We start from the raw sequence: 23,338 nt of genomic DNA, 5'->3' as shown, positions 1-23,338 counted from the left end.
GATTCCTCATAAAAATATTTTTCTGATTTTTTTCTGAACACGATGCTGGAATTTAACTGAAAACATTTAGTAAACCCTTTCCTAAAAAATGCCTGAATTTGGCATGTTCCAGCCGGTTTTCAGCAAATTTTCAGTAAATATTCAGCCAGTCGTTTTCAGTAAATATTCAGCAATATTCAGCATTAATTCTGAACTTTTCTGAACACCTTGCTAAAATATTCAGAACCTCTGAAAATACCCTTTACTTGAAAATGGCTGAATTTGGCACATTCCAGTAGATTTTCAGCATATTTTCAGTACAAATTCAACTAAAGACTGTTTTGACAAATATTCAGAAGCTTTTCATCATTGCATGGCAATACATAGTCCCCTACCGGGTAAAAATTCATTATACTGGAACAAAATGCTAACTTGTCCTATAACTTGTCATGGTTTAAACAAAAAGAAAATATCAAGTCAATATCTTCAAACATGACTAAAAACAGGGTGGAAAACTGAATATATGAGTGAATTTTTAAATTCCAAGGACCATAACTCTGCACAAAATTATCAGACCGAAACAAAAATTTGAACTTGATCTGTATTCTGTAACTTGTCATGATAAAACTATTTACCAATTGTCAATCAATATTTTCAAGCATGATGAAAAAAAGTGTGGAAAACCTACAACATTTTAACATTAGATATGATGTAATACAATGTATATCTATTTTCAAATTACAATCAAATATAATTAATAGTTCCAAATAATTTTTCTTTCATTTGTCACAAACTAAATAATATAGATTTGTAACTTACCTATAAAATGTCAACAACTTTTATCTACACAAAGCAATGTAATGAAATATATACCTTAATAAAAATAGATTATTATCTAATTAAAGGATTTCACTTAATAAAAAAATATACATATATATACATGTAGCATTCAGAAAATTAGTTTATACAAAATAATATATAAACCTGCCACAAAATTCCTCAAACAATTTACCAAAGAATGTCTTTTAAAAAATGAGTTATCTCCCTTTGTATAGATTATATGGTTTAACATAGTACTCTAACATTAGTTATGGAGTTTTTTCATGGACCATAACTCTGGACTAAATCATCAGACCGGAACAAAATTCGAACTTGATCTATAACTTGTCATGATAAAACTATATACCAAATATCAAATCAATATCTTCAAGAACGAAGAAAAAAAGTGTGGAAAGCTGAGTTGCCGGACTGACGGATGGACAGACGGACGGACGGACAGACAGACAGACAGACGGACAGAGTGCAAACTTAAAGTCCCCTTCGACTTCGTCGGTAGGGGACTAAAATTTACTTGATATTTAGAAAATAATTTTTTTGCAATTTTTCCATTTATAAAGGGACATAACTCTAGAGTTGTTAAAGTGACGCCACCAAAATTCAAACTTGATCTGTGTTTTGTGGTAGTAAGCATTGTGTATAAGTTTCATAGCATTTGGTTGAGGCAAACTTAAGTTAGAGAACGGAAACTAAAAATTTTGCAATTTTTCCATTTATAAAGGGACATAACTCTAGAACGGATAAAGTGACACCACCAAAATTCAAACTTGATCTGTGTTTTGTGGTAATAAGCATTGTGTATAAGTTTCATTACATTTGGTTGAGGCAAACTCAAGATAGATAACGGAAACCAATTTTGGGACGTACGTACGTACGTAAACTCATCATAGATACCAGGATGTAAATTTGTATTTGCGCCAGACGCGCGTTTCGTCTACAAAAGACTCATCAGTGACGCTCGAATCAAAAAAGTTAAAAAGGCTAAATAAAGTACGAAGTTCAATGAATAGCATTGAGGACCAAAAACTCCTTAAAGTTTTGCCAAATACAGCTAAGGTAATCTATTCCTGAGGTAGAAAAGCCTTAGTATTTCAAAAATTCAAAGTTTTATGAACAGTTAATTTATAAATATGATCATATCAATGATAATTCATGTCAACACAGAAGTGCTGACTACGTACATACGTACAGACGGGCAAGGGTAAAACTTAATTACGGCGGGGGCTTAAAAAGAAATGGTTAAAACCACTTTTTTTTCAACTCAAACAAATTTATTCTTTTATTTTTATTTTCATTCCGACCCCCGACCCTAAGTTCTCAGAAAAAATCTCGTAAAACAGATAATAAAAAAAACGTTGGCCTAAATTAACATTTTGTCATTTAGTATTACAGCTATCAATATATATGGGTTTTGCTCATTGTAGAATACTTTATGGTGACCTGTAATTGCTCACATCTTTGTTTCTTGGTCTTGTAAAGAAATGTTTCATATGGCAATCATATACCACATCTACTTATTTTATATTGCACATACAATTATCTGTATATCTATATAGAAATCATTTTTAAATCGCAAATGTTGAAATCTCAACTTATAGTTTTGACTGACTTTTCTGTCCGCCTCTATGTTTGTAAAAGATAATTCCATTTGGTTGTAGGTACATATAAATGTTTTAGATCGTGTAGATATCAAACAATAAATTTTATCACATACTTGTATAAAATATTACTTCAATTTCACAGTTCAATAACATCTAATAATATTAAAAAGTTATGAAATGATTACTATATTTATTGACCAGATTCCTAAGAATTGCCTCGGCGAGCTGATAAACAAACCTTTATTGACTGCTTCCGAAATATTATCATATGCCTTCCCGTTAATGTCCGTGACGTTTATCTCATACAACTTCGTGCATTTCCGGGAATTTGTTTGAAAACGACAACACAGTGCGGAAAACCGCAAGTGATTTAAGACGTTTCACAAAATGGTTGAGGAGCAAAATTTAATTAAGAATAAACATGTTTTCAAAGACATAAATTAGATGCCAGAAATTGTCCAGGATAATTTAAAGGAAAAATAAATTATGCACATGATTTCGGGGGCAACCATACACTGTGGTAAAGGTGACAATAATTTTGTTCAAACTAAGAACATAATAATTGTTGTAAAAAGATAAATAAAATGCTTGTAATATCAATAAAAATAAAACCACAAAAAAAATATCAAAAAAATACTAAATATTTATCCTCAACCATGGAAAATTGGTATACAAAAAAAATATTGAGTCTTCAGTAGGAGGAAAACATTAATAATACATCAAATATTTGTTCATTAAACAAATCAAAAACATTGAAACAATGTGAACATGCATTTTATAACTTTTTTTTATCTCATTCCTACCAACAATGACCAATACTACAACTGTGATATCATTAGAGATCTGTGTTGACAAAATTAAAGAAATAGAAGGACTTACTCAAATCTAACAGTATAAACCACTTAGCCCAGAACTGTAATCTAGTTCATTCAATAAAGGGATTTTTGTCAGATCAAAACAATAACCTACTATGGGGAAATAAATCGATAATAAATTTCGGGGAGCAATCTCCGAAACAATTCTTCGAAAAAAATCGACAAGTAAACGAAAACGACATACCATAATTTCAGCTGTAAAATGAGCTAATAATTGTAAACACACAATTATTGAAGGATTGTAACATGAATAAGACCTAACTATTAGTCATGCATCTCATGTCTAAGTGTGGTTTACCTATACATGCACTATGTATCGTGTATTGGAGGAATTGACTAATGACGTATAATGTAAAGTTGTAAACAATGGAGATGTTAATTACGAAAGAGGAGGGACTACAGTTTGTTATTATGTTGAATTATTAATAGATACTAAATGTATGGGATTGATACCAAAAAGGGGTCGAAATCCTGGAAACATCCAATGCTTTGATCAGTGTTATAAGACATACACAATTATGTTGTCTTCTGGTATTTTTGTGCCGCTGGGTTGCTGTTTCATTCCCGTTATCTTCAAATGTCCTCTTATTCATAGATTTGTCATACATTGTTTTTTCATTCTTTTGGTCAGGTCATGTCCCCGTTATGCATTTGGATAATAATTCAAATCATTAGTAAAAAAGATGCATTGGATAAAAAAAAAAATTGTGATGACAAACTTCTGCAATTTGCCTGACGATCAAATTTAAATCAAAGTTTTCCTCACCAGGATCATTTTCCCATCTTGTAAAAAGTTTGATGGACGAAAAATATCACTGAAATGTTAGGATAGGTTCTGATTTTTCATTTATTGTCCCACTTATGACAAAACCCAGTGAAGGAAAAGTGTTTTAATGCTGTTCTTCATCTCATAAAGTCCTTTAACATGCAACAAAGTTGAACTCTTTTTAGACGGTCCCTACACACTGATTTGAGAAAATTGAAAAGTCCAAGGCCGTGGAAAAATTGTTGAACATTATTCAATTATTTAGACAAATGACGCAAAATTTCAGTTTAGTCGTTAGTTATGTTAGTCTCGATAAAATTGTCACCTTTTCCATCATAGTAATTGGACATAACAGTAAACATGACTTGTCAGATTGGTCACTCCTTGAGCTATAAAATATGATCATTTATTTGTTTTAAATAATATCTTGTTATTGTCAAAACTTCATGCCACAAGTGTTTGTAATACACATTTTACATGTACCTATTTATGACACTTAGTGCCTATGGTGTATGTACTTTAATTTTGCAGTTCGGGTGTTTGGCTAGTGAGAGAGCGTCTATATCTTCTATTTATATATTAAAATTCTGGTGTAGAGTTGTCTTATTGGCAATCATACTACATCTTACTATTAGTACATGTATATTGTCATTTTTTCAGTGTAGATTTTCACCAAAGACTAGATCTACTTCCAACTAGCGTATTATGTATATATTTCAGTAAATTACTTTTTGGTGGTTTCTTATTCCATGATTCCTCATTAAAAAAAATTTCTGATTTTTTTCTGAACACGATGCTGGAATTTAACTGAAAACATTTAGTAAACCCTTTCCTTAAAAATGCCTGAATTTGGCATGTTCCAGCCGGTTTTCAGCAAATTTTCAGTAAATATTCAGCCAGTCGTTTTCAGTAAATATTCAGCAATATTCAGAAATAATTCAGCATTAATTCTGAACTTTTCTGAACACCTTGCTAAAATATTCAGAACCTCTGAAAATACCCTTTACTTGAAAATGGCTGAATTTGGCACATTCCAGTAGATTTTCAGCATATTTTCAGTAAAAATTCAACTAAGACTGTTTTGACAAATATTCAGAAGCTTTTCAGCATTTCTTTTTATTATGTTCAACAAACAGAGGGATATTTAAGCAAATGTTCAGTAAAAATTTGAAAGAATCTATACTCAGCCATTGTTCAGTCTCCAGCTATTGTTCAGGAAGGGTTCAGACCATTTTCAGCTTTTAAATTAGCTTACATTTTTTAGGTAAGGTTCAGATGATTTTCCATTGGTTTTTAGACAATATGAGCTTTTAAATTTTCTGTCTGAAAGATATTATTCATCCAAAACAAATAAAAATTATTTAAGAAATACAATAATTCCATGGTGCCATAGGTAAAATAGAATAAACTGATGTCTTTTTATTATTGTTATCTATTTGGTGTCTAGTTGTGACCGGATGAGTCAAGCCCTTTCAAACTTATACACTTACTTACTCATTTTTAACTGTAACTGACCAGTAAAACCACGATCGCACCACGCTCACCGCAATCTTAAATAAATTCAGATCGTGGTGAGGTCGCGGTATGAACGGCATGAAACTGTAAATTTTCGTTGTTTTCACGATCCCGCTACGATTATTCCACGTTCTCACCACGCTTATTCTGCGATCTCACTACGATTATCACGATCTTGTTCTATCTACGACCATACCACGAATTCTCCGATTACAACACGATCTTACCATGCTTCTATTACGATTATAGCCCGCTCTTACCAAGATTATACCACGTACGTTCATACCGCGGTCTTACTACGCTCTCAGCCTGTCGGATCGACCAATCCAACCTAAAACTCAACCTAATATGAAGGCGTCACAGAAAAAAATTACAAGAGTGCACACGCTGAAATGTCTCGCCTTCTTTACTAACCATTGATTTTATGTTGATAGTCCTAAATATAAAGCTTTACTACAAGTAACGCATAAACTTAACATGATCCAAGAAAATGAGGTCAAGCTCAGATAAACCAAACGAGAAATACATGTACACCTTACAATCATTCAATAAACCAAACATAGTTGACCTATTGCTTATAGTTTCTAAGAAACAGTCTTAACCAAGAAAACTTAACATTGACCAATGAACCATGAAAATGAGGTCAAGGTCAGATGAACCTTGCCAGACAGACATGTACACCTTACAATCAATCTATGCATTAAATATAGTTGACCTATTGCTTATAATATCTAAGAAACAAACTTAACCATGAAAACTTAACATTGACCAATAAACCATGAAAATGAGGTCAAGGTAAGATGATACTTGCCATACAGACAACCTTACAATCCTTCCATACAACAAATATAGTTGATCTATTGCTTATAGTTGAAGAAAAACAGACCAAAACACAAAAACTTAACACTGAGAAATGAATCGTGAAAATGAGGTCAAGGTCAAATAAAACCTACGAGACTGACATGTACATCATAAAATATTTCCATACACCAAATATAGTTGACCTATTGCATATAGTATTAGAAAAAAAGACCAAAACTCAAAAACTTAACTTTGACCACTGAACCATGAAAATGGACATTGAGAGGTACGCACATACTAAATATAGTTATCCTATCACTCATAATAAGAAAGAAATTAACATTACAAAAAAAGTTGATTTTTTTTCAAGTAGTCACTGAACCATGAAAATGAGGTCAAGGACAATGGACATATGACAGACGGAAACTTCGTAACATAAGGCATCTATATACATAGTATGAAGCATCCAGGTCTTCTAGCTTCTAAAATATAAAGCTTTTAAGAAGTTAGGTAACGCCGCCGTAGCCGCCGGATCACTATCCCTATGTCGAGCTTTCTGCGACAAAAGTCGCAGGCTCGACAAAAATAGCCTTGCAAGATGTCATAATTATTTGGACTAATGAAACGAGTGACTGTTGGAAAATAATGTTAATCCAACTCTTGAAGATATGCATGCATATATATCATAAACTTCGTCTTCTGTGCACGATTTTATCTTCACGCTTCCATTTCGTATAATCGTCAAAAAAATATTTCACTCGGTCAGTGTTGTTGTGAAAATATGGCAGATAATTAATGGTCGTGTTTAGAAGCCGAAGTTTACCGATTGTCACCTTTGTAAACAATCAACAAAGAAGCATGGATATTCAGGTAAGCACGTGTATAACATGTACAAAACGATAAAGATTATTATTTCGATGACGTTGCGATAAAATTTCTACGTTTGTTGACTCTCTCTGCCAATTTGGTTTTCCCCTTCGCACTTGCGTAATTGGGGAGCGTCTTTTTACCACAGAACACCACAGAATACCACAGAACACCCTAAATTTACCACAGAACTTCGCAATATTAATACTACAGCTATCGTGTTATTGTTCATTCTTTTATGATTTGACATTTATTATTCAAATAAATTTATTTTTTCTATTTAAGGTCGACTCACTATTGGTACGCCCAAAACTGAATGGCCAATAATTGGGATCATACCGATAATCCCTAGCTATTAAAACCATAATATACAAAGATTATTTATGTTTGTGACATTTATATCTTAATACATGTTAATCTTTTTTGTAATTTTCAATTCATTTTTGAGAATGTTTAGATGCATTACGTAATTATTTGTTAAATTCATTTTTTTTTATGGGTCTTTTTCAAAATCTGTCCATATTCTTGTACGACTGACCTTTGAAGAAAATACGTCTTTGTCATCATTTGAATTTAAGTTCTACTTCTTGCAGAATACTAATAAGGAATTACTAGGTCCGTTGGTTTTCTTAGAAATTGTGCCCAAAGCTCTAAAATGACCCAACTCCAAAAATACCAAATATCGTATCAAAATATACATCTTTACTGTATTACACAAATCTTACAATTTTCTGTTTTAGATAGAAAATACAATTCAGATTGATATTATAAAGCCTTTAAATAGTAGTTGGTTTTGGTTCAGATTTATCTTAATGTTTTATAGTGTACTTGATGTTTTGTCAACTACATAAAGAAAACGTTTTTGCTTGCTATAATATAATTTCTGACACTTCTTGTGTATTTAGAAAGTGCCTCAGCTATAACTCTACAAATCATTTAATTTATAATAATGGAAGCATACAAAGATAACTCTGTTTTTGGATTCATATGTTGTGCGTGTATCTTCTCCAATCATTTGACAATTAATATTTCAGATTTTTGCCAAATTTTGTATGCATTTATTGAACTAGGACTTTACATAAAAAAAAAAACTGGTATATGTAGCATTTACGTATAGATTCTATTATATATATTTTTGAGTCCGAAAATGTTGACCGTAGCAAGTTCACTGACACAATTATAGCACCAAAATTTACTTAGATTATCTAAGTAATCACCAATCAAGCCAATTAACATGTCATTTAAGTTTTCACACCTGAGCAGAGACATATATACACATGTGTGTATATGTCTCTGACCTGAGACATCAAATACATAAAAATTGAATTACCTTATATAATCAAGTTGCAACTAGCTAGCTAGAATCCAAACAATGAAGAATTTTGTAAATATTTCATTATTAATGATATAAATATTATATTAAATAGAATGTTGACAGCAGTCTTCCTGTTCTAATTATTGTTAAATAATTTCAAGAATGCAATTTTTATAATAATAAAAATTTAAGATTAAAATGAGAGCCGATGATGACCAAAAATTTAGTTAAAGAAATAAAATTATTGTTTTATACGTTTATTAACTTCACAGAAAAAAAGTTACATATGAAAAATATCAACTCTTTCTGTCAATCAAGTTAATATTATTCATAGCATGATTCGCGCAGGTAAAATCTGTCAGGTCAACATTTTTTGTAGAAAAACAATTTATTTACTATAATGGTTATATTTTCATAGAGAATATTCATCAATCTCGCAGATTTCTTAATTCATTGAAAAAATGTTTAAAAAAACGATATAAGCACTTTCTGTCAATCAGATCAATATTATTCATAGCGTATTATACCCTGGTAAAATCCTTCAGATCAACTTTTTTTGTAGAAAAACAAGTTTTATTTATATAAAGTTTTTATTGTTATTAAACAACATATTTAATAAACTCCACAGAGTTTACTGTAGTGTCTCAAAGGTCTCCAAATGTAAAACAAAAAATGCCAAATAACAAAAAGGCTTTGATCATTTTTATCTCATCCAGTCAATCATCATGTCATTGGTATAACCCTAATTAAAGAAATAATATAATTCTGAATTATTAGATTTGCGTTTTATAAAGTAATTGTAATGTTCTGTGGTATATTTCAGTAGTTTAATTGTAATTTGTGTAGTTCTGTGGTATATTTTGAGTGTTCTGTGGTAAAAAGACGCTCCAGCGTAATTGCAATCACCGGATTTTTATGATAAAGGTCATGCTGAGGTAACTGCATACGGAAAACTTTTCGGTGAATGGTAACAATTCAGAAAAAGTAAATTTCTTCTAAATTTGAACAAATTAAAGAATTTTCTTCAGAAAAAAAGTATATGTACATAAGTTTTATAATGAAAACTAACCATTTAGTTATAAAAAAACATATCATTCATCATTTTTTTTTTAATTTGAAGTTTCATATGACTTTAAGGTGGAAAAATCGACCAAGGAACAAGAGGCTCTCAAGAGCCTGAATCGCTATGTTCCATTTTAGCCATAGTGGCTATGTTTCTTGACGTACAAGAAAATAAAATACAAAATTTATACTAGATACTCTGAAACTCATTCAGCCCAAGTTTGGCTGAAATTGATTCAGCTGTTTCAAAGGAGAAGATTATTTAAAGTAAGCAAACTAGATGAACAAATTGTGAAAAATTGTCTTTAAAGGGCAATAACTCCTTATATAAGAACACATTTGACAATTTTGGTCATATTAACTTATTTGTAGATCTTACTTTGCTGTTCACAGTTTATCTTTATCATTAATAATATTCAAGATAATAACCAAAAACTGCAAAATTCCTTAAAATTACCAATTTTGTGGCAGCAACCAAACAATGGACTGTTAGATTCGTCTGAAAATTTCATGGCTGATAGAACTTGGCCTAATGAACATTTTAACCTCTCATCAGATTTGCTCTAATTGCTTTAAGTGTTAGAGATATATTAGCCAAAAACTGCATTTTACCCCTATGTTCTAATTTTAGCCATGGTGGCCATGTTTTTTTGACTAAACCGAAAATAAAACACAAACTTAATTCTATATACCCTAAGGATCATTCAGCTTAAATTTGGTTGGAATTGGTTCAGTAGTTTCAGAGGAGAAGATTTTTTAAAGTTAGAAAACATGATAAACAAATTGTGTAAAATTGTCCTCAAAGGCCAATACTCCTTAAGGGGTCAATTGACAATTTTGGTCATATAAACTTATTTGTAGATCGTACTTTGCTGAACATATTTGCTGTTTACAGTTTATTTTTATCATTAATACTATTCAAGATAACCAAAAACTGCAAAATTTCCTTAAAATTACCAATTTAGTAGCAGCAACCCAACAATTGGTTATTAGATTCATCTGAAAATTTCAGGGCTGATAGAACTTTACCTTATGAACACTTTTACCCCATGTCAGATTTGTCCTAACTGCTTTGATTTTTGAGATATTAGCCAAAAACTGCATTTTACCCCTATGTTCTATTTTTAGCCATAGCGGCCATGTTTTTTGACGAAATAGAAAATAAAGCATTAACTTTATTCTAGATACCCTAAAGATCATTCAACTTAAGTTTGGTTGGAATTGGTTCAGTAGTTTCAGAGGAGAAGATGTTTAAAATAGTTTACATCAGACGGACGACAACGACGACGACGGACGCCATGTGATGGCTAAAGCTCACAGTTCCTTCGGGACAGTGAGCTAAAAAGTAAAATCACAGAAAAACAGAACTTTGAGGAAATTTCAAAAAGGAAAGTCCCTAATCAAATGGCAATATCAAAAGCTCGAACACATCAAACGAATGGATAACAACTATCATATTCCTGACTTGGTACAGGAATGTTCTTATGTAGAAAATTGTTGATTATATAAACCTGGTTTTATAGCTAGCTAAACCTTTCACTAGTATGACAGTCGCATCAAATTTCATTATATTGACAATGATGTGTGAACAAAACAAACAGACATCATAGGTATATAAACTGTTAACACAGAGATATGTCTCGCCTTTTTATAATTTCTATAATGCAAATGTTGAAATTAAAATAACAACACTTTAACATGTAAGTTTTGCAAGTATTCAATGTCAATGAACCATGACTGAAGGTACATGGCTAAACAATCTCCATGGAAATGAGATGTGCCAATGCTAATACAACTGCATACCAAAAACTATGTCTTATCATAAGTAGTTCCCTTTAACAAACCTAAACACTAAGTAATATTATACATGTAAACTAAACAAAATTATCAAAGTCAATAGACTATAACTGAGGGGGAGGGGGCACATAATCTCTATGGTAATGAGATGTGCCAATGCTAATACATCTGCATACCAAATATCATTGACCTACCACTAGTGGTTCCCCATAAACTGACCTAATCACAAACTAATACATGGAAACTAAGCAAAAGTTTCAAAGTCAATAAACCATAACTGAGGGGGCGGGGCCAAATAATCTCCATGGTAATGAGATATGCCAATGCTGATACAACTGCATACCAAATAACATAGACCTACCACTAGTGGTTCCCCATAAACTGACCTAATCACAAACTAATACATGAAAACTAAGCAAAAGTTTCAAAGTCAATATACCATGACTGAGGGGGCGGGGCCAAATAACCTCCATGGAAATGAGATATGCCAACGCTTATACAACAGCATACCAATTATCATTATCTTAGCATTAGTGGTTCCCCATAAACTGACCTAATCATAAACTAATACATGTAAACTAAGCAAAGTTTCAAAGCCAATAGCCCATAACTGAGGGGTGGGGCCAAATAATCTCCATGGTAATGAGATGTGCCAATGCTTATACAACTGCATATCAAATATCATTGATCTACCACTAGTGGGGCACCATAAACTAGACCTAATCGCAAACTAATACATTGTTGACGCCGCCACCGCCACCGACACAGGAAACAGCATACCTATGTCTCGCTTTTTGACTTCGTCAAGGCGAGACAAAAATATCAAACTTGGTAAAATTTGGCAGAACTGAATAAAAGTAAATATTTGTTCACCTCAAATGGAATCGTATCTTATTTTATCATTTCTTTTGGATATTTCTGGAAATATTTTGCATCAATAAGCACAAAAAAGGTAAGGTAAGACTTTGTAACTATGCAAAATTTTCTAGCCGGCAATGAAGATTTCATGCCAAAATTGGGTCTCAAAGTTCCCCCCAAAACTCTCTCTCAAAGTCCAAACAGAAAAAATGGCTTAAGTGTAATCACGTTATGACGTCGTAGGGAGGCGTCACAGAAAAAAAAATTTAGTTGCCTTGAAAGACGTCATAATTATTTGGACTATCCTTTCATATGACTTTTAAAAAAAATTACCCTTTGAAATTTTCCTTTGTGAATAGGGAAAATCAGCATTCTATTTTCAATGGCCTGATCATATATTGTGAATCATGAATAATTCATGAACTTTTAATTCTATTAATTCAGAAATTGAGAATCATTTGTATATTAAATAAAAGTAAGATAATTATACATAAACTTCTCTTTGTTTCTGTAAAATTGAAGTTTCAGAGCTTTGAACTAGACCAGTTCAATTTACAGCTTAATTTCTGCTTGACTTTTAAAAAGTTTCCGTGGAAGAAGCAGGACTTTCCCTAGCTGCCGAACAGTAGCTTAGGTCCTTATAATATTTTTTGACTATTTACGGAACTACAGTTCCATGAGTTCTGCAGCTAGACTTTCCCCTGCAAGAATATATATTTTAATATTGCCTTTTTATCAACTGTTTGATTATCACGAAAAAAGGGAAGTGAAAAATAAAATAGGGGACTACAATTTGGGTTTTAAGGGGGGAGGGCTCAGATGAAAATTGTTGTCCTAAATTTTTTTTTTTTAGTTGTAATCTCTGTCCTTCCTTTTTATTTTTCACTCAATTTGGTCCTGCCATTCTTTTTATTATAAAAAAGGAGATGTGGTATGATTGCCAAAGAGACAACTCTCCACAAGAGACCAAAGGACACAGAAATTAACAACTATAGGTCACTGTACAGCTTTCAAATATGAGCAAAGCCCATACCGCACAGTCAGCTATTAGTTTATCCTGACTTTTTTTAGCCATTTTAAAAGGGGGTTCCTGGTTAATTCGGCACCCAAAATTAACAGATTATGTTTTGCAAGTAAATGACTTTTAAAAAAAAAAAAAATTAATTGTTGAAACAACAAACTTGTTATCAGTTATAATTTGTAATTGATATAAGTTCCTCAGTTTTTAATGTAATTACTAATCAAAACATTATTAATAGAGTAGTGATAAAACTACAAACAGAAAGCCAGCTGATTATTATTTATTGTAGATTCTAGATTCCATGAAGGTAAGTGTGAACATGATTACCTTTGGGTGCCCCTGAGTGGGAGTGTCTTGGATAAATTCCCCCTACGTACATGTAGTTTATCATTTTGATTTTCTTTTTAATTGTTTATATAAACTATTTTCACTTGTAATATATTTTGATTTTACTGATTGGGTTATCTCAAATATGTCTAAAATATTCACAAAATGCCAGAGTTTTTTGGTTTTTTTTGGAGGGGGAGAGGGGGGGGGGTGGTCTATGGAGCTAAATTTATGGTTAATTTAGAACTTTTTCAAAATCCTGGATGCACATCTGAATGTTGATACATTATAACAAGTCTATACACTGTTAATTTTTTTTTTTTGAGTTTTTGTAATTCGGATATATACGTTTTAATATGACAGTTATTGTATTTATAAGTCGAATATTAGAATTTAAGTCAAATCAATGATCATGAATTTGACAGCTTATAAAAACTTCATAAGGGGTTCCACAGAACCTGGGTCTCACCTGTGATTGCTGCTGTCAGTGTCAAAGTGTTATGTTGACTTAAAAAGTGAGTCCATTTATCAGTAAAATAGACTTTAAAAGAAAAAAAATTCTTTAAATGCTATTTTTTGGTCTTGAAAATGAGCTTCTGTACAAATTTCATAACAATCCATGAAGGTTCACAATTTTATCATGTAAATCTTTTTTTTTATCCCAGACTGTGTTTACATTTAAACTGTAAAAAATGAAATACATCCATCAGAAAAATACCAAAAATGAAAAAATATATTTTCACAGTTTTGCTTCAGACAATATCTCTTACATGTCTTAATCATTAAGATTACTACTGCCAAGGTTTCATAAAACCCTATGAAGGTTTGACAAAGTAATTGATGTGTTACAAACAAATAAAGTCCATTTATTAATAAAATAGGGAAAAAAGAAAATAATATTTCAAAATTTTGCCCTGGATACTGTTTTTTGGTCATAAATAAGTTTCTGTCCCAATTTCATAAATTCCATGTATGTTTGATAGATTTATTGATGTCCAAAAAAACTTTAACAAGTTTTACCACAGACTGAACCTAAATGTTGACGCCAACTACGCCGCCATCAACAACTGAATCTAGGATCGCTATGTCTCCCTTTAGAGAGTCAGATGAAGACAATATCATTTTTTTTTCTGTAATCTTGTATTGATTGTCAGACAACATAAACATGATATAGATCGATTTTGAGGTTTTTTTTTAATGAACAAGCATTGGGAAAATGGGGGAGGGGGGGGAAAGGGGGCACACGCTTCCTCTCCTTATGGAGTTACATAAATGATAAACATGATAACTGCATAGACACATAGACTTTTTACAAGTATCAATCCACATGTTAACTTTCTAGTTCCCCCCCCCCCCCCCCCCATCATTGTTCAAATGCATGAAATAGTTTCTGAATTTACAGTATTATAAGCTCTAACATGTCTAACAATGTCAAACGAGTCTTAACAAAAAAACATGATAATGTTTATAAAGTTTACCTGCAAATGCGGGAAGTATTCGATTTAAAAATCAAAATTTTACCATGTTGATGATCCAAAATGAATTTTTCTGATGGTTGGGAAAATCGAAGTACTTACATGTACCATGCTTACTGTTATCTAAAATAAATGAGGGTGTGTTCATTGGACACAGATGATGCCCCCGCTTGCATAAAAAGTTATAAAGGGACATGAGTCAAGAACTGTATAAGTGACGTTACCCAAATTCTTCTCGATCTGAGTTTTGTGGTAATAAGCATGCATTGTGTATAACGTGTATTTATAAGTTTCATAACATTTGATTGAGGCAAACTTTAGAGAACAGAAACGAAAAATTCAGCAATTTTTCCATTTGTAAAGGGGTGTTACTCAAGAACAGTAAAAGTGAAGCTACCAAAATTCAAACTTGATCTGTGTTTTGTGGTAATAAGCATTGTGTATAAGTTTCATAACAATCGTTCGAGGCAAACTAAAGTTAGAGAACAGAAACTAATTTCGGGATGTACAGACTTATGTACATATGTATAGACAGACATTGTAGGGTAAAACTTAATGCCCAATCCAACCACCTACAGTGGGGTAGGAGGGGGTCCATGGAAATTTTTTGTAGTAGTTGTTTAGATATGTAGACATGATCATAGAGAGTCAGGGTGATGTTTGGTGCATACCTATACATTTCATTATAGTACTTAATTAGAACATCGAAGTTTTTTGTAAGTATACGTGTTTAATTTTTTCTTAGTTTCCTTTTTTGTTTTCAGTATTAAGTCTTATAATTCAATTGAGTTTTATAAGGGTCAGGTGAACATAAAGGGGGAAAGTTTTTTTTATTTATATATTCTAGCATTACTTTTTTTATCATGTCTTTATGCTCTAGACATGTTCGCATTAAAAAAATAAAGAAAAAAAGAAAATATCAGTATAAAAATGTAAAAAATTGAATAAGAATGCGAAGTCATTTGTTATACTATAGGCTATACTGAGTATAGGACTAAGATCTATGACAAAGTTTTAAAAAATACGCTTATAAAAAACTAGTGACCACTATCTTTGTCCAGTCATTCGACATTGTCATTGGATATCTACTTTCTGGGCTGTTACCTGCTGACATGCCGGCATTTACCATGGACGTTCAGGCATTCTTGGTCAGTGTACCAGATATTTCCTCTATAAAAAGGGACATATAAAATCTGGGGAAAGACTTGTAAGTAATTTCCTCTAATGGTAGCTTCTTCTTCTTTATATCTGTATTTTCCTCCTGGGAGTGGGAGCACATAAATGTTAATTTGTACCTTATCTGGTACCGTTTGAATATGCATATGCAAATCAATCAATCATTCAATCAATCAATCAATCAATCAATCAATCAATCAATCAATCAATCAATCAATCTGTGACGGGATTGCTTCCCTTCATTAGTAGATACTTACTCAGCCGTAAGCGGTTGAGCTAAGGAAGTACTTCTTTAGCTCAGTCGGTATACGCGCTGCCTTGTAACACAGAGGTCCCGGGTTCGAGTCCCGGTGGAGACATACGATTTTGCAAGTAGAATCATGCTCTCCGGTTACAAATCAATCGGCTAATGTCATCAAGGAAACAATATATATATAAATACCATATCGATCATATAACATTTTTTTTTAGTCACCCAGTAGCTATTCATTGCCCGTCATTACAAGAAGATAATCTCCAAGGCCTTTGTGAATGAATTTAATAGATTTCATAGATCTGCAATGAACAAAGAAACAAAGAATCGCAACTTCCGGTTAAGCCAAGATGCCATGGCTAAATTTTTCTCTCCTTTTTATACCATTACTATGGGCAAGTACTTGTTAAAGCTGAAGATCTAGGACAATATGCCAGTACGAACATAGCACATTTGAAAATTAATGACTTATCAGTTGAAAATTATCTGATGCAAAACAACTTACGAAAATTTAAAAAAAGCACTGACTGCGGTTACATGGAAATGTAACAATAATAAAATAATTATTGTTACATTGGAGAATAATTGCCGGAATACAGGGTTGGGTAAGGAGTCGATTAATTACGAATGTAACAATAATATATGTGTCTACGGTTACATTGCGTTATTGTTACGTCGTCATTTATTCAATGCACTTCAATGTACGATGGGACTAGAAATATGTATTAAAATAAAACTTGAAAACTTTTATTTGATATTTACAATATTGGATACATTTTTAAAATTTTTGTTTAATTGACAGTTTCTGTTGTTTTTATAGCATGTATTAGTCCGACGCATTTAGGAATCGCTTCATCCATTGTTCAAAGTGTAATGACAGTAATATGTGTAGGTGTGCAGTTAAATACGAAGCTCCAAAAAATGACAATATACATTCTGATGAAGTCTTTAAATGTTTCCAGAAGGGAATGCACTTTATTCACCTGAATGCCCGCTCGTTACTTACAAAAAATCCTGAGCTACAGACTATTGCGTTTTAAAAAAACGCAGCAGTGATATCTGTAACCGAGACCTGGTTTGATGAAACGATAACCAATACAGAGGCTAACATCCCTGGATACACTATTATCAGAAAAGACCGTAACAGATGTGGAGGTTGTGTGTGTATGTACATTAAAAAAAAATCTTGCGTTTACACCAATGAATTTGGACGAAATAAACAATAATGATGAATTTTTGTGTATTGAATTATTATTACCAAAATCTAAACCTATTTTTGTCGGGACTTGTTATCGACCCCCTCAAAATTGTAATTTTGTTGAGAAATTTGAAAAAGTTTTGTCTCAGCTAAGAGAGGATTGTGAAATTATATTACTTGGTGATTTGAACATATGTTTTAAAGATCAGAGTGGATCACTGTATAAATCTTTTAATGAGCTTTTAAAATTGTTTAATTTAAGTCAAATTATTAAAGAGCCAACAAGAATTACAGAATTTACAGCATCTGTAATATATTATTATAGATCATATTTTATGTAATAATACTGAGAAAATCTCTCAGTCTGGTGTACTAAATATTGGTTTTAGTGATCATTGTATGGTATATTGTACTAGAAAAAAAAGCAAATTCTGTATATAATAAGCACAGTAAAGTTAAAGTTAGATCTGTGAAATCTTATAATGAAGAGGAATTTATAGCTAAGCTTACTAAAGCAAAATGGGAAAGGTGTTGCAGTGCCTCAGACATAAATGAGGCCTGGTCATTTTTTAAAGAAATTTTTATGGATATTCTTGACAGCGTTGCCCCTCTTAAAGAAGTTTGTATTAAACAAAGAACAGAACCATGGATGTCAGCTGAAATTTTGATATATATTTAGCAGAGAGACACATTTTTATCTGACTTTTAAGATTTCTAAAAATCCTGAAGACTTCAAAAAGTTTAGCTACTTAGAAATCATGTTCAAAGATCACGCAAAACTGCAAAATCTGATTATTACAGGAGTGAAATTAAAGAAAATAGAAATAATTCAAAACAACTTTGGAAAAGTTTTAAAAATTTAGGATATCGAAAAGATCCTAAATCATATCCTAAATAGTATTAAATATTGATGGGCAAAACTGTCACGATAACAAAAAAATATCAAATAATTTTAACATATTTTTTACAACTATAGCTGCAAAACAGGTAGAAAAACTACCAACTGCAAAGGGTTTATATAGTGCCACTACAAATATTGTTAGATCCTTTTATGTTCAGAGAAGGAAATTAGATATTTTTTTAACCTAAAGCATGTAACAGAGGAATTTGTGTATAAAGAACTATGTTTAGATATAAGTAAGAGCATAGGCCTAGATGGTATTCCAGCAAGGTTTCTTAAGGATGCAGCCCCAATTCTGAAAATACCCATTACTTTCTTGATAAATTTATCTATCTGAAGGTACGGTACCTGACGATCTGAAAATTGCTATGGTCAAGCCCCTATTTAAGAAAAATGACGAACTTAAGCATGAAAATTGCAGGCCTGTTAGCATTTTAAGTATTGTTTCTAAAATTCTAGAAAAAGCTGCCTATAAGCAACTTGTAAAATTTTTGATTTCAAATAATTTATTATTTGAATTTCAATCAGGATTTAGAAGTTCATATTCAACTGATTCTTGTCTCATTCACTTGATAGATCACATTAAAACTCAAACAGCCAAAGGTCTTTTTACAGGCATGGTCCTAGTAGACCTTCAGAAGGCATTTGACACAGTAGATCACAAGATATTATGTGAAAAATTAGAAGTGATTGGGGTTAGATCTATACCTTGGTTTGAGTCATATTTGACAAACAGAAAACAGGTTGTAAGTGTAAATGGGGTGATTTCAGAAGTATGTAATATTACATGTGGTGTCCCTCAAGGTAGCTACTGGGTCCACTATTGTTTTTAATCTATGTCAATGATGTTGAAACTGGCATCGACTCAGATTGTAAAGTTTTGATATATGCAGATGATACTGAAATTTCCCCATATAGACACTGGGGTCATCTAGCATAAATTATCCAGAATGCTGGAATCATGCTATGATTGGGTAACTGACAACAAATTGTCCCTACATTTGGGAAAGACGGAGAGTATAATTTTTGGTCCTGGTCGAAAACTTCGGTCTTTAATATCGGGTGATTTTGCTATCTTCTGTTATGGTATTAATATTGAATCCAAAACTTTTGTAAAATATTTGGGAATAATAATTGATCAGTTTCTAACTGGTGATTTTATTGTCAACTCTAAAGTGAAAAAAGTCAATCAAAGGCTTAAATTTTTATATAAGAAAAATAAGTGTCTAAATTTTCAATCTAGGAAAACATTGTTCTCTTCTCTGATTCCATGTCATTTTGACTATGCATGTGCATGCTGGTACGAAGGTTTATCAAAACCAAATGAAGAATAAACTTCGAGTGGCACAAAATAAGATTGTGAGATTTATTCTGCAATTACATCCCAGAAATAGTGTGACATATTTTTAATTTAAGAAATTGGGCTTTTTGATATTAGTAATAGAGTCAAACAACTAAGACTCAATCATGTTTTCAACATTTTTAACAATATATGCCCAAATTATTTTCATACTAATTTTGTTAGAAATGAAACATCTTTCAATACAAGATCTAGTAGTAAAAACTATTATATACCAGGAATTAAAGGGTGTGAATCCATCACTTTCTTTTATAATGGGATAAACGACTGGAATTCGTTACCAGACATGATTAAAAGTTGCTCCAAAAATATAATTTTAAAGTACAAGTGAAAAATTTTTGATGGATAAATTCAAATCCATCTTTAATAGTGAATTTTGTTTTTTATTAATTATACTGGGACTTTGACCATTTATCTGTGATAAATTCTAAATGATTTGTGTTTGTATTTCTATGTGTCAACCCTTTGTGTAAACTAGAAGTCTCGTCATAAAAGGACCACACTGGAAATAAGTTTTGATAACTTTTGTGGGTCATCCTAAGATATTAGGCTACAGTGAAAATCTAGTCAATTTGAATTTCACTCATTATTTAATCTAATCTATTCATATTATTAAAATATCATGAACATTTTCATAATTTTTTTTTAAATTAAAATATTTAGTAAACATGTAAATCATTTTAGTGTCTATGAACTATGTCTAGTGCTATATCTGTGTCATTGTAATATATATATTGTATCTGTCAAATTCATGCCTTTTATCTTTAATAAATATATATTTATGTATTGGTCTTATATTGTATTGTGTATTAAATTAGATGTATCTGTATGTTGTACTCTCTTATCTGTTCTGTTTTTGTAGTATTCCTCCACTATCTTGGAGAACCGTTGAGTTTACAACGTAATACGTCCACTACTGTTCTTCAATTATGGGCCGAAACACCATCTAATCGTCCAGGGAGATAGTTATTAATAAAATTATAAATCCTAGAATGAAAAATGTTTCAAAATCCCTCTAATGAGATCAATAATCCTCCGTACACTCACAGTAACCCTATGTATACTCTCACTATACATTGAAAATTAATGTTCCTGTCACCCTGTGACACCATATCGCACTTCTGCTAGGACAACAGTTATTGTAAAGTCTTAATCCTATTACTCCTCTCAATGTGTAATGCAAAGCACAGGCCTATGCTCACTGCCTCAAATTCTTCATGTCTAGATGGAGGATAACTTTATATCCTGTACAATCAAGAATCAAAGACAACTACTCATCCGGCTGTTCAAAGATTGCATCAGTGAGTTTCACATCTTTTAGTGGTTTTTCCATGTAATAGTTTCAAGAATGGACTTCTTATACTGTCAAAAGCGAAACATTGAATTAAAAAAGGTTTCCTATCCTCAGCACAATTATGACATAATAAATAGGTTGAGTCTACTTCATACTTATAAATTTTTGTTTATGGATTTGAAGTAGATAAGTGTCTAACATGAGTGTGCATTTGATACCTGCCCTCTGGATTGAGAACTATTCAAATTTTGCACTTTTCCATACTAGATGTGGATTATCAAAAGTTAATTGGTCAAAGTTTATATATTGTAGAGTCGATTTTTCACGGGCTTCAGAATGTATTTTGTTTGTCCAATATAATTTTACAGATTTAGATACTAAGGTTTTCCATGTGAATTTTCCTGGTGGTTCTTGTAGCAGTGCTGATGATGAAGGTAGGTTATATTTCTCCAATAGCTGTTGAACACAGATAAACCAGCCTTTGGAACTTTTGTCTTTGATAGCTAATTGTCTCTGTGCGAGTTTAAACTCCACTGTATTTGGGTTTCTTATAATATTTCCGAACAAAGTTAAAGTTTTTTTTATCAATTTCCGCTTCTATTGGCATCTGACCAGACAAAAGGTAAGTTGCTGAATCAGCTGTTCTTTCTGGTAGATGTTGGATACGTTTTAACAATTGTTTAAAATAAAATGACAGTGCTTTTGTATCACTAACCATTAATCTAACTACTTCAAGTCCAGGTATGAGTCTTGGTATTATAAATATACGGATAATATGGATAGATAAAGTGGGGTTTAGTCCGTTCAGACCGTGCAGGCCGGCTCCCATCAGTGCAAAGGTTGCCTTTCTTGCAGCACTGATCCTTGAATTGCTAACATTCTTTGTGCCAAACTTTGATGAGTTATCTCTTTCAATACCTAGATGAACAGCAGATTGTGACGTTGGAATCTCTTCCTAGTTCAGAGTGAAATTTCTCATGTTTCTGGATTGTTTGTCATCAATTTGAAACACAGATGATTTTGTTTTACGTATACAGTAGTGTTCTTTATTTGCATAATCCCCTTGTATGTCAAGCATTGCTTGTAGATCCTCTGGGTTGTTCGAGACCGGACATACATCATCTGCTACTGTTGGAGTGCCACAATAAATTGGCCCAATATAATTTCCTAAATTTTGAGTCTCTATATGATCCAGCATTGGGTTGATAAAAAATTTATATGCTGCAGGGGAGGTTACTCCATCTTGTCGTACCCCTTGATTTTCAGAGAAGATTTTTGATAGTTAACTTTCCCATTTTATTCGTGAGGTTAAATCTTTATACCATTCCTTGAACATAAGCCACGAGTCACTTTCAATACTACTTTGATGTAGCTTTCGCAGTAATGAACTGTTCCAAACTAAGTCAAATGCCTTCTGGGCGTCAAGAAAGGCAACATATAATGGCATGTGCAGGTCCTGCGCCTCTGTAATTAATTCATTCAGTATCAAAGCTGCATAAAGTCCAGATACACCCCTAGTGAAACCCCGTTGTAGTGGGCTCTGTACATTTTTGAGTGTTTCATCTTTCTTTTCTAAATATATTTTTCTAGTATTTTATTTAGAATGCTGGATACAGTTATTTTCCTATATGAGTTTGGGTCATCCAGTGGCTTCCCTTTACGCTTATACACTGGCGTTGCTATACTGAGTTTGAATAAATCTGGTATTGAACATACATTAAAGATCATATTGATTAGTTTTGTCCCTGCTGATATTATTATTTGACCTCCATTCTTAAAAGGTTCACTTGGCAAGTTTGCACAATCGGCTGTTTTTCCGTTCTTTAAAGTGCTAATAACCTTTTCGACCTGCACTTCAGTTGCAGATATTTTTTCGCTATTTTGCAACTTTGAGATATATGTATCTTCAAATAACAGACAGTCTAACTCTATTTGGTTGTTGTATAGAACATCTTCGCTGTAAGAGCTTGAATGTATTGCTAGTTCATCAAAATACTCAGCCCACCTTTTCCTTATTGAATCAGGGTTGTCATAGATACCATTCTTAAATTTCAGTTGCG

At 32.1% G+C, this 23,338-nt stretch overlaps 1 protein-coding gene across 2 annotated transcripts in view; it reads right to left on the bottom strand.

Annotated features, from left to right (window-relative positions):
- LOC127706219 (zinc finger protein 883-like) overlaps positions 1-23,338 on the bottom strand; it is a 78,674-nt gene that overhangs the window by 22,443 nt on the left and 32,893 nt on the right. The window contains exon 1 of one of the 2 annotated variants that reach the window (XM_052210699.1): positions 16,201-16,285. The exons of the other annotated variant lie outside the window; for it this stretch is intronic. Within the exon in view, the coding sequence (XP_052066659.1) occupies positions 16,201-16,225 (25 nt within the window). The 5' untranslated portion in view covers positions 16,226-16,285. Of the gene's footprint in view, positions 1-16,200; positions 16,286-23,338 lie in introns of those variants that run through there. 2 annotated transcript variants of the gene reach the window in all.

This window comes from Mytilus californianus, unplaced genomic scaffold (assembly GCF_021869535.1).
Source record: "Mytilus californianus isolate M0D057914Y unplaced genomic scaffold, xbMytCali1.0.p SCAF_6, whole genome shotgun sequence".
Taxonomy (NCBI): Eukaryota; Metazoa; Mollusca; class Bivalvia; order Mytilida; family Mytilidae; genus Mytilus; species Mytilus californianus.
Note: the sequence above shows the minus strand (reverse complement) of the source record. Positions and strands in the feature narration are given on the sequence as shown.